The sequence below is a fragment of the Rhinolophus ferrumequinum genome, chromosome 8, assembly GCF_004115265.2.
Source record: "Rhinolophus ferrumequinum isolate MPI-CBG mRhiFer1 chromosome 8, mRhiFer1_v1.p, whole genome shotgun sequence".
NCBI classification, from domain to species: Eukaryota; Metazoa; Chordata; class Mammalia; order Chiroptera; family Rhinolophidae; genus Rhinolophus; species Rhinolophus ferrumequinum.
This window is the reverse complement of record NC_046291.1, coordinates 54,887,894-54,901,672: the sequence shown is the minus strand read 5'-3', so window position 1 is coordinate 54,901,672 and position 13,779 is coordinate 54,887,894. Positions and strand designations below refer to the sequence as shown.

At 35.3% G+C, this 13,779-nt stretch overlaps 1 protein-coding gene across 5 annotated transcripts in view; it reads right to left on the bottom strand.

Annotated features, from left to right (window-relative positions):
- The window catches only part of ABCB11 (ATP binding cassette subfamily B member 11), a 74,778-nt gene that overhangs the window by 13,751 nt on the left and 47,248 nt on the right, over positions 1-13,779 (bottom strand). For 3 of the 5 annotated variants that reach the window (XM_033112698.1, XM_033112699.1, XM_033112700.1), the window contains 4 exons: positions 13,408-13,510; positions 6,355-6,519; positions 2,990-3,094; positions 2,741-2,902 (listed from right to left, as the gene is read on the bottom strand). In XM_033112698.1, coding sequence (XP_032968589.1) covers positions 2,741-2,902; positions 2,990-3,094; positions 6,355-6,519; positions 13,408-13,510 — 535 coding nt within the window. Of the gene's footprint in view, positions 1-2,740; positions 2,903-2,989; positions 3,095-5,206; positions 5,300-6,354; positions 6,520-13,407; positions 13,511-13,779 lie in introns of those variants that run through there. The other 2 variants (XM_033112701.1, XM_033112702.1) reach the window with 2 other exon arrangements.

The following is a 13,779-nucleotide window of genomic DNA, read 5'->3' as shown; positions in this document are numbered from 1 at the left end:
TAATTCTTCATCTGTTAATTTTCCTCTTACATTTCCTTTTTGGAGGGAGGGGTTGTCTGTGTATATACCCATTTTTTAACCAGTTCTGTTAGTTGATTTTTGTTCTCTTATCAAGTTTAAGAGTACTACACATGAGTAATTAGGTATATTAATCTTTGTTATAAATATTTTTTTCTAGTTTGCATTTGTTTACTCAAGAGTTAAAATTTTTTTTATAGCCTGACAAGTGCACTTTATGCTTCACAGAATTTTGCTTAAGAGAATCTCCTCTACTTCCTCTTATTACTACTCTTGCTCAACAGTGTTTGAAAATTCTAGTAATGAAATGAAACAAGAAAACAAAATAATTGGTATAAATATTGAAAAAGAAAATAAGAGATAAAATTATCTTTTTGCATATAATTTGATCATATACCTAGAAAATCTGAGATTACATTAATTTTTAAAATTACAATTAATAAGAGAATTTGAAAAAGTGGATGGCTATAAGATAAATACACAAAAAGTAATAGTGTTCATCTCAACCTACATCATTTAAAAATAAAATTGAGCAAAATATCCTATTCAAAATAGTGAGAAAATTAACAAGATAGATACAGAAATATAGGTGTAAATCTTGCTAAAAACTAAAGAGTCTTGTTTGTATGTCTTTCTTGGGAACTTTTAGTATCTCTACAAAGCAATCTGTGTGTGTGTGTGTGTGTGTGTGTGTGTGTGTGTTTAATCAGAATAAAAATGAAATTTTTGAAGAAGTCAAGATAACTTTAAAGTACATTTGAATCATTAATGTCCAGGGATAGATAAGGGGAAATTTTGAGAAAGAAAATAATTATTGTGCAGGGATCTGCCTTACCAGATAAGAAAACTTATCATAAAGTTATAATAATTAAAACAGTAAGATTCTGGTACAGAATAAATAAAATTGATCAATAGAGGAGAATTAAGAATCCCCAAATAGTAGTTCTAAGTGTACATGGGAAGCTGATGTTCACATTGGGCAGAAGGATTCCAAAACAATGGAAAATTGAATCTGTATTAAATATTTTTGGAATATTTTCTATCCACCTTGAAGGGGAGAAAAAGCCAAATTTCGTCCTTCCACCAATATTAAAATAAATTTGACCTGGGCTAACAATCTGATTTTTAAATAAAATATTAGAAAAACTCTACAAAACCATTTTTTTAAAAGGGATAAGTAAAATTTTTGTGAAATGATTAGCTGCTACTCTGATTTCTAGTGAGAATGAATAACCTTTAAAAGCCCTTTGTAGATCGAAGGACACAAAAATAGAAAAGATTATCGTTCGTTTATTTAACTTAAGTTCACGAGCAAGGTGAACTAGACACTAGAATGCTCAGATGATGAGAGTGAAATTGGTACAGACTTTCTGTAAGCAGCAAGACAATGCATATTAAAACCTTTCAAATGATTATACTCTGAGTATAATCCAATGATTACACTTTGAGAAATAAAAAAAATAATGAAGGATGTGCCAAGCTTGATGTAAAACGATATAAATTGCTTATAAGGGGGGGGTATAGGGGGATAATCTAAATAGGGAGTTCTTTAAGAAATGATGATATGTTAAAATGATGAATTATGCAGTCACTAAAAATATATTGTAGCAGAATATATAATGACCACAAATATGCTCCTCTCGGATTGGTTTATGGGGAAAACAAAAGACTACAAATTAATATCTAGAGTGACCCAAAGTCTGTGGGAAACACATGTACTTGCTCGTATACATAGGAAAAGCCTAAAAGAATCAAAAGGAATTTTCGTCTGAGTAAGAGAATTCCATATTCCTTTGAAATTCTCCCATATCATTGTCCATATTTTTGATTGAATTGTTGGGGAGTCAAGAAATACAGTACCGCACTATCAATCCAGGGAGTTTTTTCTTCCAAAAGCCTTACAAACAAATCATGCTAAAAGCTTTTTCTTTTCTTTTTCCATTCTCATAGTAAGTAGAGGTGTTTTGCAGCAAACTTGACTCTCTTCACTTTAATCCAAATGCCTGGTTTTATAACAGTGTACTTGTACACATGTGTCACTCCCCTGAACAAGGCTGCAGGTTCTGGGGTTTAGAAACCACAGCTTAGCCTCCCTAAGTCAAATAGTGAGACACATGTGAAAAAATTAGACAGCTCTTTGAAAGCTTCGGGATTCTAGGTAGTGATCATTTATTTCTTTTCCTTATTTTCCTTACTGGGCTGCTCAAAACAGCTTCACTTTTCCTAAGACTAACCGCACCCTGAGCAACTAGGTAAGGTGGGCAACTAGGTAACTAGGTAAGGAGGTTTTTTTAATCACACTCTTTGCTTCCGCCCTCTGGAGGGTGTTATTAAGTCTTGTGGATCTGAACCCCTGGGCCTAAAAATAAAGAGGAAGGAGTCTCAGGGAAGTTCTCAATTGCTAGACTCAGAGGAAATCCAAAACCCCGATGTACTTCGACTCATGCCATAAATCTGATTCTGGGCACTGCCCAGGAGACATTGCTTTTTAGCTGCTGTTTGTCAGCATTGGAAATGGGAAGAAATGAGGCTCTGGGCTATCCCAATCCCAAGAGGTCCTATTCCATAGGAAATACACAGGTGATTATCTGAAGGCTCAAAAAAAAAAAAAAGAAAAAGAAAAAAGAAAAAAAAAAAGAAAAAAAGAAACTATTCCAGTTACTTCAGCCCTAGTACACAAACCCCACACCCCCACTACACCCCCTCCCTGCCCACAGCTTACGCCTTGAACTTGGGAAGCATCTGTAGCAAGCCTTGTTGTCAGTGCTCCAGGGCTATTTCTGAGGTCATCAAACCAGCCAATGTTTTGTCCTAATATTGCTCTGAAACCAAATTTACGCAGCCTTTTTGTGAGGAGTTCTCCAGATTTAGCAAAAGCATATCCCTAAAATGTAAAGGAGGCTTTAGTTATGTTTTAACATGTAAAGCAGGGAAACAGCTAAATCACTTATTTAAAAATGAAATTCCTTACCTGCAGAAATTGAGTGAAAAGGGATACACAGCCCACTGCTACAAACAGCAGGCACACACCATTGATCTGTGACCTTTGTTCTTCTTTATCAAGAAGTGAAAAAGTCTTTGCAAGACAGTAAGCAAAGAAATAACTTTATTACAAACAATAGCAAAAAAAAAAATCAAATACATCTAAAAGAAATTTCTTTTAAGCATTAGATTAAAAACGGTTTCACTTTAAACATACTGGTAATTAAACCAAAGTTAACTCTGAATATGTATACTATAATTGCCTGTGGGGAAGAAAGCCCAGAGAATGGAATCCAATGGTTATGATTTACAGAACTGTCTTTTGTTGTTGTTGTTTTTAATTAAAAAATTTTTTTCAGTTATAGTTGACATGCAATATTATATTAGTTTCAGGTGTGCAATATAGTGACCAGACATTTATACAGAATTTTTGTCTTGTTTCTTTGCCTATTATAGGTAATTGTGTTGGCGTTCCTTTGAAACAGAGAAAAATGTGATGAAATGCCTCAAATTCTTTATGTAATAAGGCAGAGAAGAAAAAGGAAGGAAGGTAGGAAAGAAGGAAGGAAGCTGAAAATATGAGAATGTTATCTGGGACAAAACTCAAAGTACTATGACCTCTGTCTTTCTCCAATAACAGGTGCAATAAAGATGATTTTCCCACTTAGGTACCTTCCCTGTTATTAGTTTTATAGAATATAAATATACATATATATGTATATAAATATACATATACAAACATATATTTATATATATATACATATACTTATGTATATATACGTATATTTACGTATACATAAATATACATATATATACAAATAATATCATTAAAAAAGCAACTACCATGTTTCCCTGAAAATAAGACCTATCCCGAAAATAAGACCTACCCCGAAAATAAGCCCCAGTTAAGATCGTCAGCCAGACAGATGCATTCATAATGACGATGTTCCAGAAGAAATAACATGACCGTATTTGAATAAATGTAGATTGTTGTACATGAAAAAATAAGAACATCCCCTGAAAATGTGCCCTAATGCATCTTTTGGAGCAAAAATTAATATAAGACTTGGTCTTATTTTCAGGGAAATACGGTAGCTATTAAGGCACTGACGAGGCTTAGGAGAGAAAAAAATTTCCATCCATCTGAGGCTGAGGTTGTTCCCTTTAAATTATCAGAAGCTGAAAACATTCCCCTCAAAAAACTATGGAAATTCTGAGTGGGTTTTTTTTAGTCTATAATAAGTAGTAAACTATATTCATGAGTATATTATGAACCTACAAACATATGCTCAAGTAACTGATTGGGGACCAAGTTGTGGCAGTAAGAAAACAGAACAGCTGCATATTCTAATGACATTGCCCTACAGTGAAATGGATTTTAGGTAAAACAAAACCTTTCTAACTGAGACTAAATGAGGGAACTGTGAGAGTTCAGAAAAAAAGTATATGTTATAGAGCTGCACAGTACATCCTTATTTATTGTTCTGAGTTAATTTGAGTAACTAGAGCAATGCCAACAAGCAGTTGCTCCAAGGAAACTATTTATTCAATAAATATTTATTGAGTATCTGTTATATGCCAAATAAATCTTCTGAGAATAACATATACTACTCCATTAACAGATCCTTTTTTTGCAAAGCAGAAGTAACCCACTGGAATTTTCACAAATGCCAAAGTGGGAGGGGTTCTAGATTAATGAGAGTTACTGTTTCTAAGACAGAGTTTCTGTAGCCATTATGGTTCTTATACAGGTAAAAGTGTGTTCAGAAGTCACCACAGGTATTATTCTCAGCGTAGGCTAACTCACATTTTTACTTTACAGAGTTTAAAAATTCAGAGATTTATAGATATTTTTCAGTTTGGTTTTCAAAAGCACTCTACAAATCCTCTGTAACCCCAAACTGTGATGCCACAGTTCCCATTCCTCCCTGACGTCACCTATTATAATACGATCACAGACAATAGAACTGCTGGTTAGCCCATGTAACTTTTATAGATGGAAAACCAAAGCCCAAAACATCAAGTCTTGTCCAAGCTCACGTAGCTAGTGGTTATTAATTATTTAAAAGATTTCCAGCATAAAGATTTACATAACTAGAAATTTAATTTACCAGATTCCCTGTGTTTCCAATTTTCTTTCTGAAAGAAACATGTTTTCCTCACTTACCACAAGGGGCAGTGTGATAATTGAAGCCTCACTGGGGCTCCCCCTATACAAGTCACTTGGATTTTGTTTGTGGACTCTCCAGGTTTTTCTGTACAACTCATGCTTGTGGGGACATTTTTCTGGTCAGGAGCTCTGGGAGAGGAGAGAGGGCAGAGAAACTAAAACTTAGGACTCTTACTAAGCTCTGACAGTGTGGTGTGCCTGTAAATCCTTTAGGCTTAGACTTCAGAATGGCTGGATTCTAGTCCTGGCCCCATCGCCTAATGCCTGTGTCACCCTTAACAAAGTAATAAAGTTCTCTAGATGCTAGGTTTGCCTCCCTGTTGACCTCACAGAATGTGTGTGTGTGTGAATTTCAACTAAGAAAACTTAATAGTATTTTGATAAATAATTTTGCAATGATAAGGTTTAGTGAGCACCTGACTCTAGTCACACTGTCTGGATTTGAATCCCAGATCCATGCCTTCCGAAGTTCTCTATACCTTGGTTTGCTCCTTTGTAAAATGGGAAAAATAAGAACACCTACCCCAGGTGGTTATTAGGAAAGTTTAGTGAGCTATTATATATAAAGTGCTTAGATAAAGTCTAGTTCAAGTTTGTAGTTATTATTATTTATTATTGCAATGAAATCAGATGGAGAATATCAAAACTCCTAGGAAGTAAAAAATTGAAAATAACATTATTTTTCCCACTCCTTATTTTACTTTTCTCCTCCTTTTCCATTTCCTCTTCACCTCCCCATTTCAATGGTGCAACCAGCAAGAGAGCAGAAAACTATGCAACATGCACTAACACCTGCTATTTTAAATCAGACTTTGTACCTCAGCTGTTTACCAAAACCAAAATAGCCCTAAACCCTTTTGTATAATTCAACACACCTGCTTTCCATTCCGATTTGTTTTGCATATAAGCAAATTGCCCTCTTCTAACACTAAGTGTGCAGACCTAGTGCAGTTTTCTCACAGACATGATGACTGTGTGAGTGTCCTGCCGGCCCAAATAGCCCTGCTCAGCTTTGCCTTCTTACCTTCTGTGTGATGGAGACTCGAGGCATGTTTAATCCTTTAGAGATGCGGGGAGAAAAGCTAAATACATTCAAATAAAGAGCCAACTGATCAAAAATCACAATATCTACTGACAGAAGAATAAAAGGTGAGGAAAATAAAGCTATCCTCCTGTTTGCTTACCCCAAGAATCTGGCTGAATAGAAAGGCATAGAGGGGTGTGACTGCCCCATTCACAGCAGCCCCCACAGCCCCCACCATCATGTAAGGCCATTCTGGAGCATTGAATTTCAGAATCCTTCTAACTGGAGCAGGTTCAATTTCTTCTTCCACAGGTATGTTCTTGTCCTTGAGACAATAGACAGTTATATTAATCATCCAAATACACACACACAGACACTTTTGCATATACTCTTTTTGTATACAGTAGACCCTTTGGCTTTCACACATGTAAGAATCCAGGTTTGATTGGTTATGAGTGGCCTCAAAGATCTATGAAATGTGGTGATTAGTTATTTTGCACGGAATGGTTTTGAATTTCTTGAGACCGTGCTATCACTGGAAGGGTGGAGCCTAGAGGGACTACCCATCTGAAAGCGAGCTTATAGTTCTCATTGCATGATGACATATGTATTAACTCTTGAGAAGTAATAAATATGGTAGATTTTTGAGAAAAATAAACCTCTGATTTAATTAGTCTTTTTGTGTTATAGTGGTATTTACATATTTGAGGACTTACGAAATTTTCAAGGTATGTTCTTCATAAATGCTAAATCTCTATAATCTAGTAACTGGTTAAAACTCTAAGACAAGCCAGTGTACCTGAAATGAGACAAAAGCATTCTTAAAATTTTTAAGTGGTGTCAACAGTTATCATTTACATGTTTTCTGTAAGGTTTTTCTTAATTAGTGTCCCAAAGTAAATTGTACTCCATCTGGATTTCTAAATTCCACACTTTCTTCACAAGGAGTGAAAATTAATTCAATATTTCCCTATTTTGAACTCTTTATTTGCCATTAAAGTATCAGAGGTAGCAAATTTTTATCCTCATGAAGGCAAATATATTTAGAACCTCATCATTTTTCCTTGCTATAGATATTACTCAGGGCTTAGTCTTAGGCCCATTTTTTCAATAATTTGTTAAATTTATTATCCACTTTGTTTGAGAAAGGATTTTAGGTGGCTTATACAAATCTGAATTATTATTGTTTTTACTTTTTCTATTAAAATGTACTAAAAATATCTGTAGCAAATTGACTGCAAAACTATTATTTAGCATTCTCTTTCATTAATATGTAGTAATTCACCCTTTAGGGAGTTGAATGTCAGGTATATACAACAGCAAGGAACTTCAAATACTTTTGTTTGCTTACGAAGTCAAAGACCACGTTACCAATTCAATATAAATATAAGCCTGGTGTCATGTCTGTGTCATTATATTTGGAAGCCAAATAGGATGGAGGAAGGCAGTTCAGCTGGAGATGACTGTGTTAGTGCCTCCGTTTCAAGTTTTCTTTTGGCCTGCACTCAACACCCGCACTTGCCAGTACTGTTCACTCATGCAGCAAACCCTTCTATTCAATGCTTTTATCTCTGACTGCTTACTAACTCGAGGAATCAATGCCAGAGAAGAAAGAAACCTAGGAAAGCATAAATAGAACAGGTGTAGAAAGAGTGGGGCTCATGGATGAGCCCCACCCAGCCACCAATAGAATATATCACCAAACATTTTAGCTCTTTGGGTCTTAGTTACCTGGTCCTCAAAATGAGAGAATTGGGCTAAGTTGTTTTGGGGAGACAATTCTCTATGGGACTCTCGTGTTTCTTCACATCTTGTGAACAGAGGCATTAACTACCTTTGTTCAGACTATTTTGTCAAGGATGTTTATATAGAAAAGAGCCTTGGAGAACACAGATGGTCTCCATTCCAAAAAAAGGCCAGATGTTCTTACCGCCCATCACAAAAGAGTCAGGCTCCTCCTGCCTGGGATTCCTCTCCTGCAATACATACCCCTTCATTTACTGGTATTCCTCTGGCCCTCTTTGCAGCAACGTGTAGGAAATGGGGGTTGGGTTGGGGAAACGGTGTAAATGCAATACTATGCTACCACTATGGCTGTGAGCAACAGTCTTTTGTCTCTGAATCAGGGTTGTCATGTATTCTGCCAGCATCTCTGAAATTCTGTCAGGCAAACTTGATAACTTGCAACAGAGCAAAATATCAGATCTTTATACTTCTAGACAGTGGTTAGTGTCCAGATCTGGATGCATCCTAGATTTATGTGGGTCTATGATTAACAATTCAGCTGGGTTCCATCATCTAGAAATTCTAATTTAGTGAGCTTAATTGTGAATCTGTGTTTAAAAAAATGCTCTCAGATAATTCTGGTGACAAAGTGCATTTTGTGAGATCCTCATCCATGCTGTTTCGCTCTCCAATATCCCCTCCAGCACTAAATATCTAGGATTCCATGATTATACATTTTGAAAGTGTCAGTTGTACCATCTAGGAGGACCATTAAACTTCAACATTTTCTGGAACTACTGCCCCACAGGGAGATCCACCCATGGACTTATACGACAGAAAGTTCCTTGGCCTTCTGATACCTGAAGGTATCCCTAACCCTAAATAACAATACCTAAGACATTTAAAAGCAATGTAAAGTTAACTTTTGCCTAGTAGCTCTCATTCTAAGGTAAACTAACAAGAAGCAAAATTTAATTAATTTGAACAATTTTCTTTTGCGTGCTTTTACTAAAAGTTTGACTTTAAAGGAAGCTGTTCCCTAACTATAAAAAAGATGTGTCTATAAAGACTGAATGATGCAAAAACTAGGAAATGCATCCCCGAGTAGACTTTTGATTGACTTTCATTTGATATATCTAAAAGAACAGTGGAAGAATAAAAGAAAAAATATATAATTAAAGTCATTATGTACAAAACATTTTTCCCTCTGATTTTGCAAAGTTAAATACAAATGTATTCATCAAAGAAAAGCTAAAGATGAATTAAGATGAATAAAGATGAATAAATTCACAGAAAACCAGTAACTCAGAGAGATAAAATTATAAAAATTTACATGTATTTCCTCACTGTAGAGTTCCTGCCTCTATTGTAGCAATGTCAAGTTGCACAGTGCTTATTTGTTTATCATACGTAAAGAAGTATCCTGCCAGCAGCTCCAGTCAATAGAGAAGGACAGTGGCTCTCATTCATCTTTGGATTTCTAACACAATATCTGGCACTTAACAGGTATTCAATCAATGTTTATTAGATAAAAGAATGAATTAAGTTTTTAAGCCCATGGTGCATACATGCAATAAAACATTTACTTTAAAAAGTACTAATTGCTTACCTACTATGTAGCTGGTTCAGTGCTAGACACTGGGTTTTCCCAGTTTCCTTCCTTCCATCTCCTTGTGTAGATTAGGTGAACATAAACTTCCTACTAAAATTTTGTGTCTTGCTTTCTAATTCTGTTACACCAGTCCCTGCATGTCAGTCCACAGGGGTCCCCTGCCTTGATGACGACTTTAAGATTTGATGATAAGAAATGGTAACCATGACAAAAGAGCAGAGATTCTTCAAAAGAATAAACATTGATAGTCATTTTTATGGCTGCTATCTCTGTCCTTTTTTTTTCCCAAGTGCCTAATCCTTATCTTATAAGTTAGCTATAGTGAAGTGATAGGTTTCTAATATTTGACATTTTAGTGAAGCAGGATTTTACCAGCTCCAAATATGTCTCTTTTGTATGAGGATTGTTTTAGGCTGATTATTTAAAAAAAAAACCAAAAAACAAAAAAACAAGACTCAGGAGTAGCTTTTTATCTCGCCCTTAACTGCCTAAAAGAATTTATGTGCAGGGAGTTATCACTAGACATAACTACAAAGAATATGAGCTAGGTGTGGTAGACTCGGGGAATTTAGCAAGGCCTGCTTATCCCAACTTCTCCCTGTGTCCCTTTGTCTGCATGGCATGGCAAACATTTGCTTTTCCCATCTCCCTGTGAATTGCCAGACCCCTGTTCCTTTCCCCTTAGTTCTGTACAACATACAAGCCTCAATTGCAGGAATGTCTTTGGGCCTCATATTCTTATGGAGGCTCCATGTGTATGAAATTAAATTTGATTTTCCCCTGCTAATCTGTCTCATGTCAACTGAATTCGTAGGCCAGCCTAAACAACCAAGAGAGGGGGGAAGAAATGTTCCCTCCCCGACAGTTGGTGTAGTTAGCAGGACCTTCACTGGCTGAAAACTGCTTGCTCCTGGGACTGCTAGAGCTGAAAGATTCTTTGACAAGAGCCAGCAGAATGTAAGCATTCTTACCACATCAGCCTCCAGGTCTTTGTTGTGATGTTTGGAGGAAGTGAAAGGAATGAGTCCTTTTTCTTTGACCAGCCAAAAGTACCAACCTTGACTTGATTTTATATATATAGTCTACTTTGTTTTCTAGTTTCCCTGAAAGAGATGCCTAGATATCAGAGACTGAAACCTCTAGCCTGCAAGTTTCCCCTGATCCTAAACTGAATTTTATCAGCATTATTAGACCCCATTTGTAGGATCCAAAAGTGAAGCCCAGAGAATGAGAAGAAATGGGCTATCACCAGCCAACTATGAGACCTTGAGTCAGATGTGCCATTTAAGAGTTTGGAAGCACAGACTTCTTATGGACCCATCTCTTCTAGTTTTCAGAGTCAAAACTCTGAGAGACCACGAGATGGAGATAACTCCTTTATGTAAGTAAACCTTTCGCATTGCAACATAAGATGGAACATTTCCCAATGAACAGAAAGTAAGGCTAGAGCTTCTACATCAAAATGAGAAAAAAGAACAATTTCACCAGTGCTTGGGCTTGCAAAATTTAAATACTAACTATTAAAATACTTCAAAATTAATATTAGAAATTCCATAAGTTAAAATTTATTAAGCATAATTCTACTGTTTCTTTTTAAAAAATACTTCATTCTTTAAATCTAGAAGACTCTAATATAATTATCATACAAGCAAGCACTGTTAATACAAACATAAGATCTTTTCCTTTTGGAGCTTTAGCAAAGCCATGCTGGCTTCCCTATCATTTTCTTCCTCCGTTTTCCTTTCTCTTCCTTAACTAGAAAGAGAATATAAATTGGCATCTTTATAAATTACACTGTTTAACATTTAATTGAGTTTAACTGTTCCATTCTAATTTACAAAGCTAATGATTAGAATATCATATGGAGCATTTGTATTTCTCTAAAATTAATCTCTATATTTCATTTAGGTTTCCTTCTATTTAAATGACTCCCTTTTAAGATTTCCCTGCATCGCAAGAACTCCCTGGGAACCTGATTTCCAGATCTCTGGAAAGTCTGTAACTGACCATCTACCGGTTACAATAATAATAACAACAAAATCAGATTTTCTTTCCTTCCTTCCTACCACTCTTGATTTTATTGTCAAATGTTTACCCAGAAACTAGAAAAAAACCCTATAAAAATGCAAAAATTGAATATAATTGGTGCTGCTATATTTGAAATGTCAATGCAGTGTTTGGTTCTTTTTCCCTTGCAGCTCTATTATACTCCTTACATAATGTTTCTTCTATTTATTAGTGGCAGGATCATGAACATAAATGAAATACCTATTTCTAGAATTAGAAGAGGACTTGAGTCCTTACTGGCAAAAGCAGTAAGCAATCATGCTTGCTAAATGTTTTCTCTTACTGTGATTCATCCTGCAGATCCTAAGAAAAAGTGTTCTTTTTACCTTAAATGACTGTATTAGATGGTAGGACCTCTATTTATTCATTATTAATACTTTGAAATCAAAAGAGAGCCTTAATAATTCTTCTACCTTAGTCATAAGATCGTAAGTAGTACTTTATTCCAGATTTGTCATTGTGAACCAATATTTATTATTACTTCCAAAATGGAGTCTCGTGTTGAAATTTTTTAAGACAATTTGAAATTACATCGTGCATAATAAATGTGCTTGTAATTAAAATATTCTCTGACTTATTTGCTTTGATAAATATTGTAGTTTAGACTTTATTGTGTAAATTCAATTTTTCATACTAATTTTAAAATCTGATATTCTACTAGGTGCAGAACACTGGGCTAGGTGCCCAAGTTGATTCAAACACAAATAATATATAGTCACTAACTTTAAGAAGCTTATAATTTATAAGGGTGTGAGACAATATGACTTCAAATAAAGATCAATAAGAAAATTGCCATGAAAAGATTCAGGTGAAGAGTAATGAGGGAGGGAAAACGGGGTCAGATATATGGTGATGAAAGGAGAGCTGACTCTTAGTGGTGAACACACAATGCAATATGTAGATGATGTATTATAGAAAATATACTTGAAACCTATATAATTTTACTAACCAGTGTCACCCCAATAAATTTAATAAAACTTTTTTAAAAAAGAGTAATGGGGGATCAAAAGTAAATATGTCAGGGCTGAAGAATAAAGTGCAATGATTAAGAAATTTAGCTTTGAAGAAGAGGATGGTCACATGTGAAAGTTAAACTGTGCCCACAACAGCTTTGGATACTCGCATCCTGATGAAGAAGTTTTGTATTGCTCTATGTGTTGATTCCTCTCCTACCTCTTTCATTGTTGTGTCGCTTTAAATTATGTTAAAATTAATAGTGTTGATTAGTTACCACCGATGGTAACTAGACTTATTGTAGAGATCATTTTGTAAGGTATATAAATATCAAATCACTGTGACGTACCTCGGAAACTAATAGGCTGTTGAATGTCAATTATATGTCAATTTTTTAAAATTTGTGATAACTTATATAAGGCTAGCCTTATCAAATATCTTTTGTTGATCATACACTTTTGCCAAGGTTATTGCAATTTAAGAAAGAGATTTAAAATCGGGGGAAAAATGTTTTCAGATATTCTTAAAAACTTTCAAAGGATACCTACATAATCAAATAATCTGCTAAGGACATGTAATTTGCCTGTGTTTATTAGAATGGTATATGTCTAAGAACTATTAATTAACCCCTAATAGTCCAGTTTTAGTTACTATCTATTCTTAGTAATTAATCTTTAAAAGTATTGTATAAAATTTAGAGTTTCCATCAAGTCCTAATATGTTCTTCCATTCAGTTTAATTTAGTGAAATATTACTAAATATAGGCCCTGAAAACTCATATTCTAGGTGTAACGGGCATACAATATTCCCCAGGAAAGACTTCTTCCATTCCCCTATGAGTGATTGGTGCCTGACCTTTCTGTCTTCTTCGTAAGTAGATTTATGATCTACAACAGCTAATGGAGGTTCATGTACCAGGTAAGAAAGCTGAGACTTGGAGCGTTGCCGGAGGGAAGCTCTGTAAATAAACAAAAAGATGAAAGAGTCTGTAGATTGTGGGCAGGTTGGAACAGGACTCAACTGGTATCCAAATCTATAACACATGTGTAAAATAAACAGAAATGTTCGCCAGGTCACATGGTAACCAGATAAGGGGGCTTCCTAGTTAGACTTTACAGAGCTAATCTTAAGGCAGAACTAATCGGTGTGGCTGCTCCGGGTCCCAAGCTAGACTCTGGTTCAGAGTGTAGCTCAGGAGGGAGAAAGAGAAGAGGGGCAAAGTTGTCC